Source organism: Xiphophorus couchianus, chromosome 10, assembly GCF_001444195.1.
Source record: "Xiphophorus couchianus chromosome 10, X_couchianus-1.0, whole genome shotgun sequence".
NCBI lineage: Eukaryota > Metazoa > Chordata > Actinopteri > Cyprinodontiformes > Poeciliidae > Xiphophorus > Xiphophorus couchianus.
In genome coordinates, this window is record NC_040237.1 from 17524813 (window position 1) to 17546636 (window position 21824).

At 40.6% G+C, this 21824-nt stretch overlaps 1 protein-coding gene across 2 annotated transcripts; it reads left to right on the top strand.

Annotated features, from left to right (window-relative positions):
* The first annotated feature begins 1667 nt into the window (after positions 1–1667).
* mms19 (MMS19 homolog, cytosolic iron-sulfur assembly component) lies at positions 1668–21747 on the top strand. 2 transcript variants are annotated; one of them, XM_028029355.1, is made up of 31 exons: positions 1668–1809; positions 2551–2599; positions 3406–3506; positions 3597–3682; positions 3813–3887; positions 4468–4537; positions 5802–5930; positions 6020–6081; positions 7342–7428; positions 7496–7570; positions 7656–7733; positions 8318–8456; positions 10047–10201; positions 10324–10402; positions 11428–11553; positions 11645–11721; positions 11802–11904; positions 12578–12721; positions 12816–12971; positions 13051–13147; positions 13841–13943; positions 14882–14962; positions 15058–15184; positions 15268–15374; positions 16362–16418; positions 16501–16687; positions 17668–17750; positions 17834–17998; positions 18178–18237; positions 18805–18905; positions 19418–21747. In XM_028029355.1, exons 1-31 carry the CDS (start codon positions 1689–1691, stop codon positions 19446–19448), a joined length of 3111 nt encoding a protein of 1036 aa, XP_027885156.1. In that variant the 5' UTR covers positions 1668–1688; the 3' UTR covers positions 19449–21747. The 2 variants fall into 2 exon arrangements, with proteins under 2 accessions (XP_027885156.1, XP_027885157.1); XM_028029356.1 differs by having other exon boundaries at positions 14885–14962.
* Positions 21748–21824: the final 77 nt, after the last annotated feature.

A 21824-nucleotide genomic window follows, 5' to 3' on the forward strand; every position in this document is an offset into this window, starting at 1 on the left:
AAACAATACTCTGTTCTTGGTGAAATATTTTTCACATTTCCTCTAAAGTGTACCTGTTGTTTTATTGTGCTAATTTTCATAAGGATGTTGTCTGTAAATTTCGAATGTATTGACAATTTGTACAATTCTGTGATAGTATATTGGCAATGTACGCTTGATAAATGTGGATAAGACTGAGATGATACTGTCGTAAACGTAACACCTGTTAGGAACATACTAACAGGCGTCATGAAGTGTCATTCGGTAAATAATTACACTTTTAATGAGAAGTTGCTTTCAAAGTTGGATGACAGGTGTTATGTTTATGACAGTGTTATGACAGTCTTATGCACACCCCATCAAATAAAGTGTTACCAAAATGGTAACATATTGAAAGCACAATGTACACTTTTCACCTGGAAAGTGTGTTGTAATTGATCCTTCTGTGTTCTGGTGGCCTGATGTGTTTGCAGTACTGCAGTGTGTATGAAGCATGTAATGTACAAAGTGGCAAAGCAGAATAATTAAAGACATTAAGTAACTAAAAAGTGTAATTGTAGCATACTGTAATCACACTACTAATATATAAAATATGTAATGCCAATATACTTAAAATACATTCTAAGTATATTTTAGATGTAATTCAATCACAAAAATAGCACACTCAAAATAAACTAATCAAGCACGTTTATATTACATAAAAAGCATTATACTTAAAGTATACTAAGTGTAACTTACGTTGTCCAAAAAAGTACATTGAAGTACACTTAGTACACTTTAAATTGTGCTTTAATACAATTTAAATACTATTAAAGTACACTAAGCACAAAATTGGTTGTTCCAAAATGCCACACTTTAAATTGACTAATCCTAAGTGAACTTGAAGTGAACTCATGATTAGTCGGAGTTAAAGTATGCTCAAGTGTGTTCAAATTCAACATACTTGGTATATTAGTTTTTCACCAGGGCACGAGCTCATATTTTTGACTTATCTGTCACATAGAAATTGAATCTCATAATTATTTTCTTTATTTTGTTATTTTTTAACGTGACGTGTCCGGCAGTGTAGCACTCAGTTATTGTCCAAGTGCCGAAGAGAAGCCAAACAGATTTCTTTTCACAAGTGGAGCATTACGGCTTTTGCTATAACACTCAGCATGCATGTGTAATAAATTAGAACAGCGTTCCAACGAGTTTCGTTTGTACTGAAAAGTGCTTTTTGAAAATTGGCAACCTCTTGGCAGCTATTAAACATCATTTTCATTAAGCCCACATTTCTGTAACAAAATTGGTGGGATGTAATATTCTAATTTTAAATTGCATGTTATTATTAGGTGTAAGTGAAAAACCACCTGTGAGTAAAATAATGTTTCACTTAGTGATCAGGTTCCTGAAATAAACTGAACTTGGACTTTCCGATAATACTTTCATTTATAAAGTTATAAATTATGGAATATTTTTTACTGGCAATGGCGAAAAAGGGCTTCCATACTTTTTCCACTAAACATGTTTGGAATTCGGACAGTACGTGAATGCATCACCCCTTTCAAAACGTGTTGAACGTCCTTATAGATTTCATAAATACGTTTCTTCCTAAAAGATAAACAAGTAGCTTCAAAGGCATCTGTTTACTTGTTCTGTCATCTGTTTTATTCGACGGAATTTGAATTGAAACGTGAGTTGTTCTTATCGACCTGAACTTCTCGCGCATGCGCAATCCCCAACGGAGTGACAGAGGCACGATGGCTGCAGAAAGTCCTTTGCTGCTGTCTCTGGTGGAGGAATTTGTCTCAGGACTTCAGGACAGCAAGGCGAAGGATACTGCGACAGGTAAGCGAGCCTTCTTCGTACTTTGGTTGATGTTACAGTAAACGAGTCAGTGTGAAAGAATCGCAGGGAGGCTGCAGAGCTGCCCTCTAAGGATGCGCAACACGGCAATGCTGTGTTAACTAGCTAACTTAGCACCACAACATCCTGTGTGGTGATACAAGCAGCCGCGTGATATAAAACAACTGCGCTTGTAAGCTCCTATATGCCATTATTTTTCATTACAGCAGCACGCCATAAGGAGTTTTATTTTGTGCTGTCACTTGACGTTGAGCCGCTGGACGGTTGCGGTTTAACCGCATTTTGCCTGCTAGCCGTTGCCGCTGGTGTGTTTGTGTCCGCGTGGGGAAAAAAAAGCAACATTCTGTCAATGAACCCTCTGAAATCACCTTTGAACCCACCGATGCTGCTGGGTTTTCTGTAGCTGACAATATAACATTGACAAGATAACATTGTATGAAAGAGGATAAGTGGCAAAAATTAATAATAATAAAAACGAATTTGCCCCCCCCCCCCATACACACACACAATTCTGACTTTAAACAACCACATAAAAAAATCACTTTAATCCGACATATTCCTCCAGAAAGTTAGTTCTCCTCCTGCACAAGTCACATCACTGCCATTGATGCTGGCTGGCTTTTTCCAGTGTCCCTACTCCTCTTCTGTAGTGTCTTTACCCATACATGTTTGTTTGGAGTTTACAGCTCAATCTGGTTACTGAACTTGTTTTTGTATCTTCAGCTGTCAAAGATGGACAGTTTACCGTCCTGCAGCTGGTGGAGGCACTCGGGTAATGGAGACTACAAGCACTCTTTTGTTTTTGTTTGTTTGTTTAGAATCATTCAAGCAGTGTTTCTTTCCACATATTTTAGAAACTTCTGAAGTAAAAATGTGAATATAGTTGCAACACCTGTAATAACAGCTTTTCACTTTCCCTCAGTTTCAGGTAGATGTTTACATACTGCTGATCTGACCTTAACTTGAGCTACAGTGTCACAAAAACAAAACAAAACACTATTCACCCCTCTGAATGTTTAGCATTTTTATTGCTTTTAAAAATCTATCACAATCAACAAAATTTGGCTTTTTGACAACAACAAAAAAGACAAGCAAAACTCTAATGTCCTAGTGGAAACTGAAATGGTCCAGAGGAGCCTAGTCAAAGTCCACACATCAACCCCGATGAGAACTCTCGGCTGGACTTAAGATGGTTGTTTAGCATGAAGAATGGAGGAACACTGTAGTGTGGTTGAGACCAATCCACTCATCCCTTTCTGCTCCAAGGATGTGAATATTATTTTATGTTAAATATTTATACTAAACTGTGATTGTTTTCTAGAAATCAGTTGGACATTACAGGCTTTTTAAAAATTATTTGTTTTGTCAAAAAAGCCAAATTTTGTGTGCGTCTTTGTCAGTATGTTTTGTGGTTTATGTAAAAAATAATAAAAAGACTTTGATAAAAAAAAAAAAGCCTAAATTTGTTGATCAGGATTGATTTTTCTAACAGCAACAAAAGCATTAAAAAAAAAACCATGCACTGTGTGAGTTAGAATTGCTCTAAGATGAACAGAATTTCTGCCGTTGCTGCTGCAGGCCGAGCCTTACCAGCTCCCAGCCTCACACTCGGGCCCGAGGGGTCCAGCTGCTCTCTGAGGTCCTGCAGGACAACTGCGGGGCTCTAACAGAGAGAGAAGGTACACACTCCTCCGCTAACGTAGGGAAAAGAAAGAGACTCGGCGGCCATTTTGTTTTTATCCGAAGTGACGAGTTTCCCTTCTCCACAGTCGAACTGCTCCTGGCCTTCTACGAAAACCGCCTGAAGGACCACTACGTCATCACGCCGCCGGTGTTGCGAGGGCTGCTGGCGCTGGTGAGTTTCTGCTGGTTGGGTTGACAGCAGCAGCAGCAGCAGCAGCAACGTCTTAGAAAGAAAACGACAAAAGTGTGAAAGGACTAACTGACTGCTCTGTGTGTGTGTGTTTTTTTCCTTTTCTCTCCAGACTAAATCCAGGAAGCTGCCTCCTGGTTCAGCTGTGTCGATGCTGAGGTCTGTGTTTCAGGATGTTCACGTACAGGTGAGACCTGACACGATAACCAATTTTACTGGTCCAAGAGGTATTGCGATAAACAATTTAATATTGTTGTTTTGAGACCATTTCCAAGTCATGTTTATTGTTTATTCAGGAAGATTTTATTTAATCTTCCCGGCGTCCGACTGATGACACACAAAAATATTCATACAACACAGGAGACCGTTTCAACATTTCACATATAATATGACAAAGTTAGTCGGATACCACATTGTACAGATTTCACACATAAGCCTGGATTAAGATGTAATACAAATAGGTTTTCAGTTCTCTTTAAAAAAAAAAATGTTTAGGTAATTTATTCCATTATCTCAAAAGATTTTTGTAACAAGATTGACTTAATACCGTTTACAATTAGTAAATTAGCAATAAATGCAAATTTTGTAATTAACATTGGAACTGGAAGACATTTTGAATATCCCCCCCAAAAGAAAAACAAAACTAGCTTAAGTGGCATTCTTCTCGCTTTGCTCTTCGAGGCACTTCCTCTTGAATGAAATATGTTTTTGAGCTCAGATGAATCTCGTCTGACTTGTTCTACAATCTGTCCGTGTCGTCCCCTCAGTCTCTGATGCTTGCAGAGAGAGCGTGTGTCTACAACATGCTCATCAACCTCATGGAAAGCAGGGAAGACGGTAAGAGAAAACGTTTTTGAATGAGCCGTTCGATGATTCTTGGAATCCATGATCCGCTTTTTTATTTAATTTATTTTTTTTATGCATGTTTGAACAATTCTTCCCCCTGGTTTTGGACGCTGTGCAGCAGGAAGGATTTTTACTCTTATTGTTTAACTTTTCATCAGCTGGTGTGACGCGTAACCATGGCAACAAGCCATTGTTTTAGCATCTCAAAAGCTCAAATAAGACCTGCTCTTAATAAGAGTTGAAATGACAGATTTAAAAGAGGAGCGGCAAAAGCCAAAAGATTAGCATTGCTTAGCAACAACTGAGGATGTCATCCAGGATATGTTACCGTGGAATATCATCTCTGCTGCTGCGATAGACTGGCGACCTGTCCAGGCTGAACCCCGCCTCTCACCCGGAACGTTCGCTGGAGATGGGCACCAGCACCTCCTGACCCCACTAGGGACAAGGGTGTTAGAAAATGGATGGATCATCTCTGCTGTTGGCATGTCATGACCGTCACCAAACAATAGCTTGATTTCCATTACAAATGGGCGCAAAACTTTGTCAGTATTCCGCTAATGTTGAAAAAGCACAGTTCCGCCATGGTGGTGTTTCCATCAAATAAGAAACGCAATTAAAATCACACGTGAATGAGTTTGTTCAAGCGATAAGTCATTAAAAACCATGCTGCACCATCATCCTCCAACTACTTCCTACCGTCTTCTTTTTTGTCACTTTCGCCCGTAGTAACGTCCTGTTGCTGATCACGTGACTTGCGCGATGCCTAAAAAGTGTTTTTATTTTGCAAAACTGCAAAAGTGTATTTTGCAGTTTTGCAAAATACACCAATTACGAAAAATGACCTCATGCCAGCGTGAAAAGTTTTAGTAGAAAAATGTGTTTTTTCAAAATGTCACTGTTTCCATCAAGCAAATTTAGTTTTGTAATAACATTCTGCGCAATTTTATGATCAATGGAATCGCAGCTCGTCACGCAGAAACAGTCTTCAGTCAGAGGCTTCTGCAGATGTGTTGAAAGACTGACTGTTACCAGAGATCTCTTCTGTCCAAAACAACTCTTCGAAGATTCCCTCTCTTCTTGTCAACATGCCAATAATTTCACAGGTGTTGTAAGAAAATGTGTAATACTAGGGAATCATTCAGAGAAATGTAGATTTTGAGGATGGCATCGGGTGAAAGTGCCTCAAGGTCCATTCCAAATTATGAGTTGTTGTTTTTTTCTGTTTGTTTGTACCTCTTTCAATGTTCCGCAGAACTGAAGGGTTTGGGCGCAGATTTTGTTTTTGGTTTCGTCCAATCAATGGACGGCGAGAGGGATCCCCGCAACCTACTACTGGCCTTCCAGATCGCCAGAAACATCCTTCTGCGGGGATACAACATGGGTAAGAATAGACGGAGGTCAGACTCATCTCCGTTGTTTCTCTCTAAGCCCTCATGTGACCGTTACGGCTCCCATTATTTTCCGTCTCAGGCAAATTCACCGAGGAGCTGTTTGAAGTGACGTCCTGCTACTTCCCCATAGATTTCTCCCCGGTGAGTTCCTGTTTATGCAGCCGGTTAGAACGTGTGGCCTGTTAGAGAATGGAAACGTGACAGACTGACACATTAACACAGCGCTTGCCTTTAATTCAGATGGTGGACGGCTGCAGCACATTAGCAAACATAGAACTATTCATAGTGGCCAATTTGATATGAAATAAAAAGTAGGGGAGGTTTGTAATGCGTCACTGTGTTTGGTGCTTATTTTTTATTGGATGTTTAGATGCCATTTTCTTGTCAGCATAGGTCTATAGATTTTATTTATTCCTAATTCTAAATTAGCTGCCTATTAGTCCTTGAGTGTTTTATTAAGATCTCTACAGAGGGAGGAATTATACATCAGAGTGCCAACCCAGTCATTTATTTACAGGAATTATAGCATATATTATTTTTGTCTGAAAAATCCCCAATAAAGCAACTTTTCAGACAAAAAATAATCAGCATTGGCCAAAATAGGAATCAGCGACTCAGGCTTTTTAAAAATCGGTGATCGTCCAGAAAACCGCAATTGGTGCACCTTAATCCAGAGATTGTGTGATTGTTGGAGGGTGTCAGTGGTTAGTTGATTTCCAAGTTCATGTTTTTTTGTATTTAGCGTTGCAGTTTTCGTCTTCTGTCAGTGTGGTAGATGGGAGTTGACAGCAAAATTGTCTCAAAAAGCAATAAATCAATTAGTCATATGCTAAGTTAAAACGAGCTTGATAATTTGCATGATTGTTTTTCTCGTCTCTCTTTTTTTCCTACCAAAAACTGGATGAGTGAAGAAACTCGAGTGAAGTTTCAAGTTTCTTCATGAAACTTTGCAGGTTCATTGGTCTCAGCTGGCATCTTTTTCGACGGACAGTTTTGTTTATATGCAATTCCACATCTATTTAATTTGTAGTTTTGGTTGTCTTGTTTATTTTTGATATTTACACTATCTTCCAGTTCCTGTATTTAAATTTGTTAAAATTAAAGTTTATTTATCTTTGCGAATGGGTTCTTGCATTATTATGCCATTGTCATTATATTACTTGAAAATGGTCTCAAAACAAGAACATTATCGTTTATCGCAATAACTACTGAGACAATTTATCATCCAGCAACATTCGTTATCGTAGCAGGCTTAGTTGGCATATATAAACACTACGACACAATTGAACATAGTTTGGTTGTAGCGCAGTAGCAGTTTCTGCCATTTCTAGAACATGGCCTCATCAGTTAGCTTCTGTAGTCTCATCATGTCTCTTCCCTCCTGCCCCTCACCATGTCCAGCCACCCAACGACCCCCATGGCATCACCAAAGAGGAATTGACCCAGGCGCTGAGGGCCGTCCTCACCGGGACCCCCAAGTTTGCAAAGGTACAACGCCGTTACCCCACGCACACTGAGATCCGTTGCGGAGCCTGAATGGGTTTCTGTCTTCCAGTTCCTGCTGCCGCTCATCATCGAGAAGCTGGACTCAGACGTCCAGAGCGCCAAGCTGGACTCGCTGCAGACCCTAGTGAGAAACGCTTCTGAGTCGCGTCACAGTCAGCCAGGATTTCACGGGACAGTTTAACCTGAGTGTTGTGCCCGCTGCGTTTCAGGCTGCCAGTGTGGGACAGTATGAGCACAGAGACTTGGCTGAGTTCCTGGAGGGACTGTGGAGCTCGCTGCGCAGAGAGGTTCGCTGCAAACACGCTCCTTTCTTTTCAACTCTTTCTTCTTCACTGCAAAAACACAAAATCTTATCAAGTATTTTTAGGCTGGTTTCTGGAGCATATGTCTTATACTTGAAATAAGACAAAACTAACTTTCAAGTACCTTTTCAGCAAGATATAAGAGCTAGTTTTAAGTCAATAATTTCTTAAAATTGATGAAAAAGTACTAGTTCCACTGGCAGATTATTTCACAATTTTCCAATGTTAACAGTGCAATAATCTGCCAATGGTACTAGTACTTTTTCATCAATTTTAAGGAATTATTGAAATAAAACAAGGTCCATTATCTTTCTGAAACGTTACTTGAAAGTTAGTTTTGTTTTATTTCAAGTATGATAAGATATTTGCGCTAGAAACCAAACCAAAAACACTTGGTAAGATTTAGTGGTTTTTTTGCCAAGTTAAGTTGTTTCACTTCAGCTTTAGGATGTAAAGCCATTTTTTGGGATGAGTTTTAACTTCATGTTTTCCATCAGCTCAACCTATTGTGTGTGTTTTAAAATTCTTTTTTTTTTTTTTTACCATAATCTCTGGTTGCCTTGCTGCAGGTGTTTCAGACATCCAGCGAGAAAATCGAGGCGGCAGGCCTCGCCGCCGTCGCCGCACTCACTTCCTGTCTCTCTCGCTCTGTTCTCAACTCTGACTCTGAAGACTCCCTCAGCTCCTTCCTGGGTCTGGTGCTCAGAGGTGAGCTACATATTCACAATGAAGATCTAAAGGGGGGAAATAAAAAGTGTGACTGGCAGAAAGCATACATAAAAGGTTGCTAGGGAGGCCGGTGAGTTACTAAAAAACGTAGACTTATATCACTTATAGATATGAAGAAAAGGAAGGTCAGAATCTTTTTTTTTTTAAGATGTGTAACATTGCAAACATTGCTTTTTATTTTACTGAGTTTTTAGAATTTGAAGTGTGGCTGGATGATATGGATGAAAAACGCTTCAAGATATAAACACTTAATATCAGTTTATCTATAATTATTGATTCATTTTTTGTTTTAAATATCTGAAATACTGCCAAACAGGTGGCTGGAGAAACTACCGCTGTGCAAGTTACTCAGCAGGTTGTTTCTAGGTAACTAAAGTTAGTTCATTCTACCACTTTAGCTTAGCTAGTAGTGCTGAAATGATTCCTCGAATGATTCGAGTGCCTCGATTATTAAAATTCCTCGAGGAAAATGTACCTGCCTCAAAGCTTCGTTAATTTATGTTTTATTATTTAGCGCACCATGTTCCGATCGGCAATTATTTGCTTTGCGCGGAGCTCTGACTTCCACCACTGAGTTGTTGACGAATGCTAAGTGTTAGCGGCATAAAGTCCAATTTTCAAGTTCGGCCCGTGGAGATTTTATTGATTGATGACAATGTCCGGGTTTTCATCATTTTGGGGGGACCAATAAGCATCCTTAAAATGACTGGAGCGATGCCTGGAGTACGGCAGCTGGAGCTGCTGGGTCAGAGCGAACGGCGGGGAAGAGCTGAGCGGATAGACTGAACATGGCGGCAGCTGAGTAGTTGATGATTATAGCTTAAGTGTAGCTTTACGGACGAACCGCACAATAAAGTTCATATATCCCAGTCTGAACATACGGGTGGCGGTACATGGCTGGTCAATGAGATTCTGAGTGTGACGAATGAAGGTGCCGTAAATATCCCGTATTGCTCCTCCCCTTTCTTACGTTTGTCCCCTGGTCTACCGGTTGTGTCTCCCCCCCACATCCTCTATATTAGGTTTGTTCATTTGTCTTTCCTCCCCGAGCTTGTGTTCGTCTGTCCCCTGGTCTATTTCCTCCCCTTCACCCCCATCTCACGTTCTTTCGTTCGCCTGCCCACCACCACAACCACTCCAGGCGACATTTCCCATATTTTCAAACTCAAAGCTTGACAGGTATGGGGCAAGGTGAATGTTCATCTATTAAACTGACTGAAGATGAATACATAAACTAAAAGCTGGACTTTAGAATTTTTTTATAAGCGTATTTGTGAGCCTGCCTCTTTTAATATGAAATCTAATAGAATTTCAGATTTTTGTATAACTTTTCTTCAGGTTAACCTAGAAAGTGAGCACCATGTTTTGGGGAAGCTGGTTGGAGTTGATGTAAGGAAGGATGGAGCTAAGCAAAGAGCAAAACTGGTAGAAAATCAATTGGTGAATTACGTTCAGGGTTATGGTGGTAATATGACAAAATGTTGACAGGTTTAAGGGGTGTGGATACATCTGCGAGGTGTCGTGTCTGTTTTTGATTTGATTATTTTTTAATTTTTTTTCATTTTTCAGACTGTAAGCACCACCTGTTTGAGCCCGACTTGAAGCTGGTGTGGCCCAGCGCTAAGCTACTGCAGGCCGCCTGCAACGCCTCCTACAGGGCGGCCCACAGCATTACAAGTGCTGTCGTGCCCCCTCTAGTGGAGCAGTATAACAGCAGAACGCAGGTGCAACAGAAACAGCAGTGTGTTGTTGGGGGTTTAAATTTTTTTTTTTCTTTTTCTATAAAAGTGAAATGAAGGTTTTGTTGTCATGGTGATGTCATGTTAATCCAGGTGTTTCTCTGCAGTGTTCCCACAGGCGGACGCTGCTGGAGGTGGCACAACGATTCATCCAGTCAACTGCTTCATGTCAGTCTGTAGATCACGGTGAGGAAAGAGTTTCTCTTATTGCTGTAGTCCAACTTTTTTGGTAACTTTGGAGAAGATTTGTCCAAAAATGCTTAAAATAAAATGTTTTGGAGACTCGGTAACCCCAAGATGACCCCATGTCCAATATGTAGGGGTCCTATTTTATTCAAAATGTCACAAGTTTCAAAGAGCTTTTCAGCTCCAGTTAAGTCAAAGTAGAGTTTGGTTTGGTTTTCCTACCATGCTTTCACAATCTCACTTTAATTTCTGCTTTAACTGCAGATACACAAGCTTAGTTGAGTAGCTGTTTTTTTTCTTTTAGACATGTTTTGTTTTACAGGACACCCATTTCTGGTCTTTAACGTCTAAAACGATAAGAAGCGCTGCTACAGATTTAATCAGATTTTGAGTTCTCTTTAAAAACTGTGATAAAAGACAACATTGGAACACGGGGGGCTAATACAGTATTTATTTGCAGCCTTTCTGTCATCGGTGGTCATTAATTATTTACATTAGGAGCAGAGGAGATGTCACACTGTGCGAGAAAGCAGTCTCTAGCTGCATTTTAATTACAAACGTGCGCAAAACTATGTCGATACTCCACTAATGTTGACAAAACACTATTTTGCAATTGTGGTGTTTTTATTAAATAAAGACAGTTAAAATCACACATGAATAAATTTGTTCATGCAATAAGTTGGCAAATAATATGATCCTCCGACCACTTCCTGTCTTCTTCTTCGCTGTTTGTGGTAGTACAATATCACTGGTTGTAGATATTGTGACTTATGACATGAAAAAAAGTGGTACGATTGCAGTTTTGTGAAATAAACCAAAATTAATACGGCCAAAAAAACCACCTCATCCTAGGGTCCAAACTTTTTTTATCCTAAAACGAGAGTTTTTCCAAACTTGCCGTGTTTCCATGAAGCAAATTTATGTTTTTAATCTCAATTAGCACAATTCTGTGGGTAATGAAAACTACAGCCACCGATGCTGCAAATCTGCTTCCTCTGGTGACCGTCTACTCTCTGTCTCTCCAGATGAGAGCTTGTTTTCTGCGTATAAGGACTCCCTGTGCAGCTTGGTGTTCTCAGCTCTGTCTGAAAGTAACTCCAGTCTGCAGATCACGGCCGCCTCGGTGCTCACCTCTCTGGCCCAACAACCAGGTGAGCAGCGCACCAAACCCCGCTCCGCCCCAGTTGATCCGATCAGATCAAGAACGTCTAGAGGAGCTGAAACGCTCTCCTCCCCCCCCAGGTCTGCTGCTGGACTCTGACATCGAGCTCGCCGTGGACCACCTGACCAGGCTGCTGCTGACGGATGAGGATGAGAGAGTCAGGTCGGCTCCTGTTGCTTTGCCTCTCACTTTCATGAATCCTGAGACCAGTTTATAATGGTTCTGTTTCACTGTGAGGTCAGTGTGGCTGTGGTGGAGTGCGCCGGAGCCTTGGCCGAGCGGCACCCTGCTGCCTTCATCACCAAACTGATCCCAACGCTGAAGAAGGAGATGCTTTCTGGTGAGCAGACGGAAGGAAGGCTGAAACGATTAATCGGATTAATCGATTACTGAAATAATTGTCAACTAATTTATAAATTAACTGGAGTACAAAGACAAAAAAAAAACATTTGGTGAAAGAGCAACACATTTAGGGCAGTAATTAAGCCAAAACAGTATACAAGTAAATACATTTCACATAACATCTCCTGTTAAGCACCTTTTGTTATCCAATTATTAATCACTTATTTCAAATAATAGTCAACAGATCAGCTTTACATGGCATTGATATGAAACCAAGCAGCCAGGGATGAGCCTTTCACATTTTTTTAGCTGCAAATGCGTCCACTGCTACAAATGATCAATCGTTCACTAACGTAATGCTACCTTGTTAAATTTTAGACAATAAAATGTTTATTTTCTTAAGAAAGGAATTAAATTGTTTTATTAGTATTTTTAAAATGTTTTTCTAAGACCGCATTTAAAAAGCCTCAAGTACTTAAATAACAAATCTGCAGAATGTTCAGATTTTTATTTTTTGTTCTATTGTCAATTTAATGACTATACTTTATTAATCCCAGAGGGAAAATAATCAATTTACTAAAATAATTATGTGCAGCCCCAGATGGAAATATTCAGTTTGAATTCTGGTAGTTTTGCTCTTATAACAAATTTCTTTTTTCTCTTAAATTTAGACCGAAGAGAGTCGTCTGAGCTGCATTCCCATCATGCAGTGCGTCAGCGCTGCCTGTCCGTGCTGGCTGCAGTGTCCGTCCAGGCCAGCGTCGTCATGGAGGGCGCGCCCATCCTCCTGGACGTCCTCGGCTCGGCACACGCTGGTGATCCTCCTTCCACCGACTCTTTTGTGGAGTTGGGAAGCGAATGAAACGCGAGGACGACATCGTTTTTTTGTTGTTGTTTTTTAAAATCCAGATCCTGATCGTTTCTCCGTGGACGAGGTGGTGCGCGCCTGCCTGAGCTTGCAGAGGATAGCAGAGCGGGTTCAGGACGGCGAGGACACGAGCCGATGCTTTCATGACGTCATCGTCCCACGCCTGCTTTCTCTGGCGCTCCAAGCTGCGCTGCAAAGTGAGGGCCGGAGTTTCGTCGACGCTCAGAAAACTCGGAGGCGTCGTGATGAAACTGAAATAATTACTGTGTTTTACAGACGACGGGTCATCTGGGCGTCGTAGTCCGCTGGTAGAGGAGGAGGTCCTGTCTGCCATGGTTCCTGTTATCAGCACCACCTTCTCTCGCCTGCAAACGTTAGCATAAGTACAATAAATTATCAAAAAAGTGTTCGTTTAGAAAAATCTGAAACCTGAGACTGAAAGGGGCAGTGTTATGTAAAACTTACTTTTTTGAGCTTTGCATCATCTTAGAATGTTACTCTCTCAGCAAAAACATAGATGGAGTGTTGCTTTGATTCTTTCAGGAATCTGTGAGAAATATTTTCATCTCCATGGCAACCATTCAGCTGTGCAAGACACCTGGGTGGACATAGCCCCGCCTTAGAGGACGAAGCTCCTGCAGTTACTAAGCTTCTGAAGCCCCCATTCATTTCCTTCAGACTAGCCAGCAGCGATTAGCAAACACCTGGTGGTAAAAACATCATTATAGGGTTAATAGAGGAGCCATGTTCTGATGACTTCCTGAGGGCAGTTTTAGAAAGAGCAGGAGCTTCTTAAAGAGACAGGGACCCAATTTTATGGCATTAAATTACAAATTCAAATTTCTTTTAAGTGATATTTATATACTGTATTTTTATAACAACTGAAGTTCACACAGTTACTTGATAGTGTTATAAAATGCCACTATTTGCCTAGAAAATACATAACGCCACCCCTTTAAATTTCTTTTACTGCTGATTGTTGATCTCCCTCATCAGGGTGACACCTCTGTTCTGATGTCGGTGGGTTTTCATGTGGTTTCCTGTCGGGGTGTTTCCGTGTCACCAGGTTTGCAGAACAGACGGCCTCCAGGGCCGTGTCTCTCTTTCTGGACGGAGACGTCTCGTTTCTGCCCGACAACTCCTTCCCACCGCGCGTTCAGCTGCTCCAGGTTAAAGTGTTTCAGACAAATAAAACTGTTTCCCCAAGCATCCCAAAGCACGACGCTGCCACTCACTGATTTCACAGCAGCCAGTCAGTGAACTTTGTTTATGCCACTAAGTAGATTTGGTTACAGCGAAGTGTGTCAGCTTTCTTGCCAAACAGGAAACCTGACATAGACACACAATAAATAGAAAAGCAACATGACTAAAAGTGAAACTTTTAATCAGTGTTGAAATTACGCCAAGTTGAATTGTGGAAACCTATGGCAACAGTTTTACATTTGGGAATCAAATAGCTAGACGGGAGCCTGTATGGCTGGGACGATGTGACTGGTGGACTAATTCGCCATATAACTATTTAAAATAACCTTTTTTTAATATCTTCAATAAAAGAAACATTATTTGGCATTTAAAAAAAAAAAAAGCACTCCGCTCAGTATGCAGCATTTGAAGAAAACAATCAAGCTAGTTGGACCAATATGGACCAAAATCGGAATCGGTGTTTATGTTTGTTTCCCCCCCCCACCTGGTTTAAAAGCTAACACTACTTCAGTCAAAACACGCCATTCCCACAGCATGACTCTGCCACCACCTTGTTTTACCATAAGGATGGTATGTTCAGTATAAATCAGAATGCAGGCATTTTTTATGAAATTATTTACTTTTTAAGTCATTTAGTAAGTGTAATCAGCTGTATTTTGTGTTATCAGAGTAAAAACAGCATGATTTTTAACACATTTTTGTCAAGTTAATTTTTCTTTTTCGTTATACTGGTACACTGCGTTGGGTTGGTTTCTAACATTAAATTCCATTCAAATATGTTTGGTTTCTTATTGTAGCAAGCCATAAGAATACTTTTATCATCTTTGTACCTTATTGGAAACATTGGAGTTTGTTTGTCCTCTCTGCATTATGTTTGAAGTGTGTAATATTACTTTCTCCCCAGCAGCAGCAGGAGGAGTCATCATGGCGTCAGACCCAGTTGGTGTGTCTACTCATGGCCTGTGTGTGTTCGTTACCTCGCAGCGTGAGTCTCAGCCCAAACTTTGTTTCTGATTTTTACTAAAATAAAAATTAAAAAAAACCTCTTGTGAAGCTGAAAGTGCTGTGTGTGCCCTTCAGGTGGCGCTATCCCAGGAGGAGCGGCTGCTCTCGGAGCTGGAGGAGCTGAGCTGCAGCTGCAGACACCCGTTCTCCTACACGTCGGCTGCCAAGTGCTTTGCCGGCCTGGTCAACAAGAAGCCTCAAGGTGCGTCTAAGCATCAGGTTGTCTGAAACAATTAGCCTGGGATGATGATGATGATGATGATAATGATGATGTTCTGTCTGCAGGGCCTTCTCTTGACAGTTTAATTCAGGGAGTGATAAAGAGAGTGAGCAGTGAGTTGGACCGACCCTCCTCCCCTCTGCGCACTCAGGCCTTCACACTTCTGATCTGGGTGAGGATGCAGCTCAGCTGCAACTTTTCATTTTCTCATTTTTTATTTCTATCACAGACTATTCACACTTCTTTAAAAAGCCTTAAACTCAGACATCTAAAATTAAGACCTTTGAATGTCTTACATTTATTAAAGAAAATGTAAGTCGCCCTTAAATATGTCAATCACATCATGGCTATGTAGGGGTTTTTTTTTTTTTCTTTCTGGGCTTTTGTATCAGGCCAAAGTTTGAGTTGCACACAGACATCAGCACTGCATTCTGTGTCATGAGGTGATTAAGGCTCCTGGTAACAAGCTGCTAATGCTTGCTAGCTAGCTGGCTAGCGTTTTGCATTTATCAAATTTGGATTTATTCATGTCTCAAATGGGCAACTAATGTTACAGCAAGTATAAAAACTAAAAGACAAAGTATCAGAAGTTAAAAAACAAAAAAAAACCATACTAAAAAAGACATAAAATCTAAATCAATGCATAATGGGAAGAGTACAGCAATGTATATTATTGTTGCCCGACAGTTGTTACAAACATCAGTGATCTGTCATGTGTAAGTTCAAATTTAACAGCAGTTGACCGAACGACGTCCACAAAAAAGCGAGCTAACTAAGTCTTTTTTTTTCTTTTTTTTTTTTGCTAAAAAATGGCTAGCTAGCTCTTTGCGTCTACTATTTAAATAAATAAATTTATCAGCAATTGTCTGGACGACATTCGCAAAAAAGCTAGCTAGTTTTTTGCAGTTGACTGGACAACATTCATCTTCGCCTTTGGCTCGTTCCTGCTGCCAACCCAAACCAGGCTACATCAATTTCACAGTTTTGGTTCCCTGAGAAAGAAATGCATTTATTTTGTTCATTTCTGTCATGCTACAGGTCTTGTATTTTATTCATAATGGTCTTTAAAAGTCTTAAATTTGATCTGGTGAAGCCTTTTAGAAACCCTGCATTAAGATCACACTGTTTTTTTTTTTTCTCCTACTAAACTCATGTTTAGGTTGCCAAGGCTCTGCTGCTACGATACCACCCTTTATTTTCAGTGCTAACCGACAAGGTGAGAACACTGTGAGATATGAGCTATGAGTTTAAAAAAAAAAAAATTCTAAGTTCTGAAGAACCTGACCCGCTCTGTGCAGCTCTTCACTCTGCTCGACGACGCCCTCCTCGGCCCAATGGCTGCTGACAGCTTCTCGCTACTGATGAGCGACTCTGCCGACGTGCTGAACCGCGGTTGCCACGCCGACGTCCGCATCATGTATCGGCAGCGCTTCTTCAGCGAGAATTCTGCCAAGCTGGTGCAGGGCTTCAACGCTGCGCCACAAGGTTAGAGGAAGATAAACACAGTAACACTCATCAGTGGCAATGATCTCACCTAAGTTGCAACCATCACCTAAGTTGCTCTTACTGGTTGCAACCCACAACTTGAAAACAAGACCTAGATGCTCATGTTGGAATTTTTTTGTGAATTTTTCTTTCTTCCTTGCACATTGTCAAAATGATTCACACAAACTTTCTTTGATCCGATGTGAAAGTTTCAGTCAAACTGTTGATTCTTGGTCGTGATCGGGTTTTCAAACGGGACTTTAAACCTAAACATGTTCAAACTGGATTTGGACAAGATAAAGTAGACATTCAGCTTCTGGAATGGTTCATTTGAAACCCAATATAGTCAAATACTTAGCCACAATTATTTTGTTTGAGAAATCCTTTAATTTCCCACGGCAACCATTCGGCCGTGCAAGAAAACCTAACCTAACCCAAGTGGACTTAGGCCCGCCTTCGAGGTACAGCAGGAAGCACTTTCCAAGCTCCTGCCTCACCGAGCAGACCCTCCACTCAGCTCCTGCAGACTAGCCAGCATCCATTAGCAAACACCTGGTGGATCTGTGCATCTCATTGTGCTCAGGAGCTACCTCTCAGTTCTACGCTGGTAAAACCGTTGTTAAAGGGTTAACGCTGTGATGACTTCCTGAAGGCGGAGTTTCAGAAAGAGCTTTTCAGAGAGACAGAGGCCAAATTTCAAGATGCTAAATTTCAAAGTCCTCGTTTTTTTCAATTCATATTAGATATCTACAGCTTTTTTATAACAACTGAAGGCAACATAGTTACTTGATTGTGCTATAAAACGGTGCTATGAGGCTGGAAAACATAGTACTGCCCCTTTAAATTATGAACACTGTGTAATCCTGCTTGTATTTGTAAACGTGTGACCGTATGTTTTTTTGTTGTTGTTTTGTTTTGGGGTTTTTTTTAACTGGAATGTGTTTTTTGGTTTCCTCTCTGGTCTTTTTGCTGCCTAACAGAGAAGAAAGCCAACTACCTGAAGGCTCTGTCCAACATCGTCAACAAGTTGCCGAAGCAGGTCCAGGTGTCTGAGCTGCCCGCTGTAAGGTCCACACGTTTCCTCTCTGGACAACAATCAGACCAGTTATCTGGCGTGCCGATCGGTGTGACGTGATTTTTTTGCAGCTCCTGTCTCTGCTGCTGGAGGCCTTGACCTGTCCCGACGAGGGCGTCCAGCTGTCCACTCTGTCCTGCCTGCAGCCCGTCCTCATAAACCCCCCGCAGGTCCTGGTCCTGCAGCTGGAGGCCCTGGTCAGCCGGCTGCTGGCCCTTATTGGCAGTCCAGCCATGGTGAGGCACCGTTTCCTGTCCGGACAGCATCAGTACAGGAAAGCAAGCATCACTTGCTGTACTCCTATTTTAGTAAAGCAAGTGATGCTGCTTGCTTTACTAAAATAGGAGGATTACACCAACAAATGACTGAAGTGTTTTCATTCATTTATTTTCTGTCTTGTTTCTTTCCTTCCCAGAAAATCCGCATGGCCTCCATACGATGCGTTCTCACTCTCTCCCGTTTCCCGGCTCACGAGGTAACAAACACTCTGAACCAGTTCCTGTTTAAGGCCAACAGATTCATTATATTTAGACCTTATATTGTTATGTAGACTCATTTAGATCATAAAACAGGGGGGAAATTATGTTAGTCTTTTTGGGAAATAGTGAGGCAATCATAGATCTTAATTCTCTGAAAGAGAGGTCATTTTCTCTTCATTAGTTTTATTTTTTCTTTCTGACTTCATTTCTTCTTTTCATTTTATTCCTTTTTTTCTTACTTTGTTGCTCTCTTCTTACTCAGTTTATTCCTTTTCTTCTGACTTCATTTTGATCTTTCTGAGTTTATTCCTAGTCTTGTTATTTAACTCATCCATCCTTTAGTTTGTACAGTTTTTGTATTTAAATCCAGACTTTAGTAGAAATATCTGCTCTTCACAACAAACTTTTGGATTTGTACTTTTAAATAAAACAAAGGGCTGATAGGTGATCATCTGAGTGTGTAAATAAATTAGAAATTCAAACACAAAACACTGGCAGGCATCATGTTGTCAGCTGTACATCCTACTGTATAAACCGTGTGTGTGTGTGTGTGTGTGGTGAAGGTGTTGCCATTCCGGTCGCGCGTTCTGCGAGCGTTGGCTCCGCCCCTGGATAACAGGAAGCGGCTGGTGAGGAGAGAGGCGGTCCAGGCCAGAGCGGAGTGGTGAGGTCACATTGTTTCAATCCGAACCGGCTCATTCCAAAAACGTCCTCAGTTTCCATAAACTCATCCTCCTCAGAAAGTTGCTTCTGTTTGTAACTGAATTCATCTTGATTTTGGGTTTCCACTGCAAACCCCCCCCCAAATCTAACTAACAAGACAAAACTAACTTAAGTAACTTTTCAGCAACTCTAGGAGCTTATTTAAGTCAATAATTTTTGAATATGGATAAAAAAAATTTTTTTTAAATGTACCAGAGGAACACTGGTGGATTTTTTTCACTTACAGTGAGACATTTTTCGTGTTTTAGGGGGCGGGGGGAGAATCATCCAGTTATCTATATTCAAGAATAACTGGTTTAAAAGAAGCTTTTTTTTATTTCACTAAAAAGCCACTTTTAAGTATCTTTTATTTAAGTGTACTTAAAATATTTTCACCAGAAAGACTTAAACAGTCATGATAATATTTTGTTTCTTGGGAGTCCAGGTCGTTGATTTAGTTACGTTTCCCTGCAGGTTCCTGTTAGGAAGCCCTGGTGGAAGGTGATCTCTGTTTGTCCATACAAACCTCCAGGACCAAGTAGCAGAGCAGAGAACTGCCTCCCTTCTCCTCCTCCATTCAGGAAAGTGTTTGCTTCAGTGGTCTGATTGCACACGCACACGCACACACACACACACACACACACCCCTACACACACACACACAGCTTGGTGAAGCATTTCATGGATCCATGATTGTGTCTGAGGGCAGGTCAGCCCTGACTGGAGGCTTCACCAGGAGCCATGCAGCGGGTCACAGACGCTGCCGTCTGAATTTTATAAATCACAACTTATGCAGAGAACCAAGCCACACAGTATCTGTTGTTTTTGTTTGTTTGTTGTTTTTTTTTCTATTTTGGATGAAATGTCATGAAGCTGAAGACATTTTAGTCAGTGCTTCACTGTTGAACATGGCTGGTTGTTCATACAAACCTTTTTATTACTATTGTTATTATTTTATTAACTAAGAAGCAGTAAAGCAGTTTGGGTTGCAGTGATCCATAGATTCCTTCTTTTCTGTATTTTCAGCTCATGTCGGCTGATAAGCTTCAGAGTTGAACTTTTATTTAAGCCCTGTGCAGCTTTCACCTCTCACCTCTCACACTGACAGCCTGCGCCGTTGCTCTGAATGTTTAGGACGTTTGAACGGATTCCGTATGAATCCTCCGACACACAAATGGAGATTGTTGTACTTCTCAAAGGTTTTGTGTGGACTCACACGGGGAGTGTTATTCGTTTGCCTTGTTTTCTGTCGATATTTAAACGTGGTTGTTGTGTGAAGGTTGCCGTCGAGTCGGTGAGAATGTTTGGACCTCAAAAAGCTCTGCCAAGGAAATACGGTGCCTCGCAAAAGTATTCACACCCCTTGGACTTTTCTCCTTAGCCAAACTTTAATGATGTTTATTTTTCTGTTAGAGCAACAAAAAATTAGTGCATTATTTTGAAATGAACAGTTTTCAACTTTAAAATAAATAAATAAATAAAAGTCAGAGGCCATCTTTCTCAACAGTCAAGTTAGCGTTAGCTTGCTTTACTGTATTACCACAGATTCTCATTTACATGGCTGGTTCTAGGTGGGGGGCTATGGAGGGTCAGTGCCCCGGCAGAACTGGATCTGGACCCTGTACTGAAGATATTATACTGATTAATTTACTTATGGTAATATGTGCTGACATAGAAACTGTAACTAATTGTTTCCTTTGACCAGTTTTATTTTTTTCTCTTCACAGTTTTTACTTTATCAATACATTAAAAATGAAGGTGTTTCAGCCACTGTGAGATATCATCAGGGCTCTGAAACCTGCAGTTCAAGAGCTAATCAATCCCGCCGGGTTTTCATAAATTTTTTATTTATTTTCTAATCAAAATGACCTGTTTTTGGTGCTAATTTACAAATATTTGCAATGAATTTCCTGATATTGTTGCCTATGTATGACAGTAAATCAGACTTTTTGTTTCTTGCCGTATCACTCATGGACTATAGCACGAGTAAGGCTGATGCAGCTAAAGATGATACTTTAGCACGAGTAAAGATGATACTGCCATCTTCTCCTGCAGATGGCAGTAGAAGAAATACTGCCATCTGCAGGTGTGAGTTAGCAATCACTTAAAGCCAATGTTTTTGACTGTTTTTGTGAAAAATTTGCATTAAACTCACAACTGTGCATTTGCGCAAAATAAGGGTCTGATTTCTGAATTGCTTTTATGTTCATTTCTACGATTGCCGAATCACACAAAAAAAACTGGAGCTGCTTAATATATTAAACGGTGAAATATTTCAGAGTGTTTTTTGGTTTTCATGTATTTGTTCTGGCCCCCGCCCTGGCCCCCTGGTAAATATCGTCTAGAGCCGTCACTGCTCTTTGGACTTTGACTGGGCCATTTTCCGTTTTTTTGTGTAAAACCTGAAGTTACTAAGACTGCCACGTTAGGAACATTGTTGGATATGAAAAATGTTGACTATGGAACCAGCTGGACTTTTTCTTGACTACATAAAGTATTTCATTGTTACAGTGGCGTGGCCATTAGCCCCGCCCACTCAGCGTCTCAGTTATGTCATGTGAAGGGTTAGCCTCAATAACATGGATAGGCTTCGATCTGAACCGCTACATCAAATTTCCATTATTAATTATTTAACTTCCATAATTCTACTCAGTATTGTTGCTCTTCCGCGTTTTTATTTTATTATTTTTTTGACTCCGTCTCTCAAGACGGCGAGACGAAAGGTTGAAAGTTTGTGAATACTTCTGCGAAGCACTGTAGACAATGACTAATGTCTAACTTTGTTTTAATAAAACTCTTCTTTGTAAACTGACCGTATCTTTGTCTTTTATTTATCAGCCCAACATGAAGACAATCGATAGCAGAAAATAACAAAACTTGTT

Coding starts and splice junctions, on each gene's coding strand:
- mms19 (XM_028029355.1), top strand. CDS start 1,689: ATGCGCAATCCCCAACGGAGTGACAGAGGCACGATGGCTGCAGAAAGT. Junction 11,554..11,644: donor CTCTCTGGCCCAACAACCAG/GTGAGCAGCGCA, acceptor CTCCCCCCCCAG/GTCTGCTGCTGGACTCTGAC. Junction 12,722..12,815: donor CCTCGGCTCGGCACACGCTG/GTGATCCTCCTT, acceptor TTTAAAATCCAG/ATCCTGATCGTTTCTCCGTG.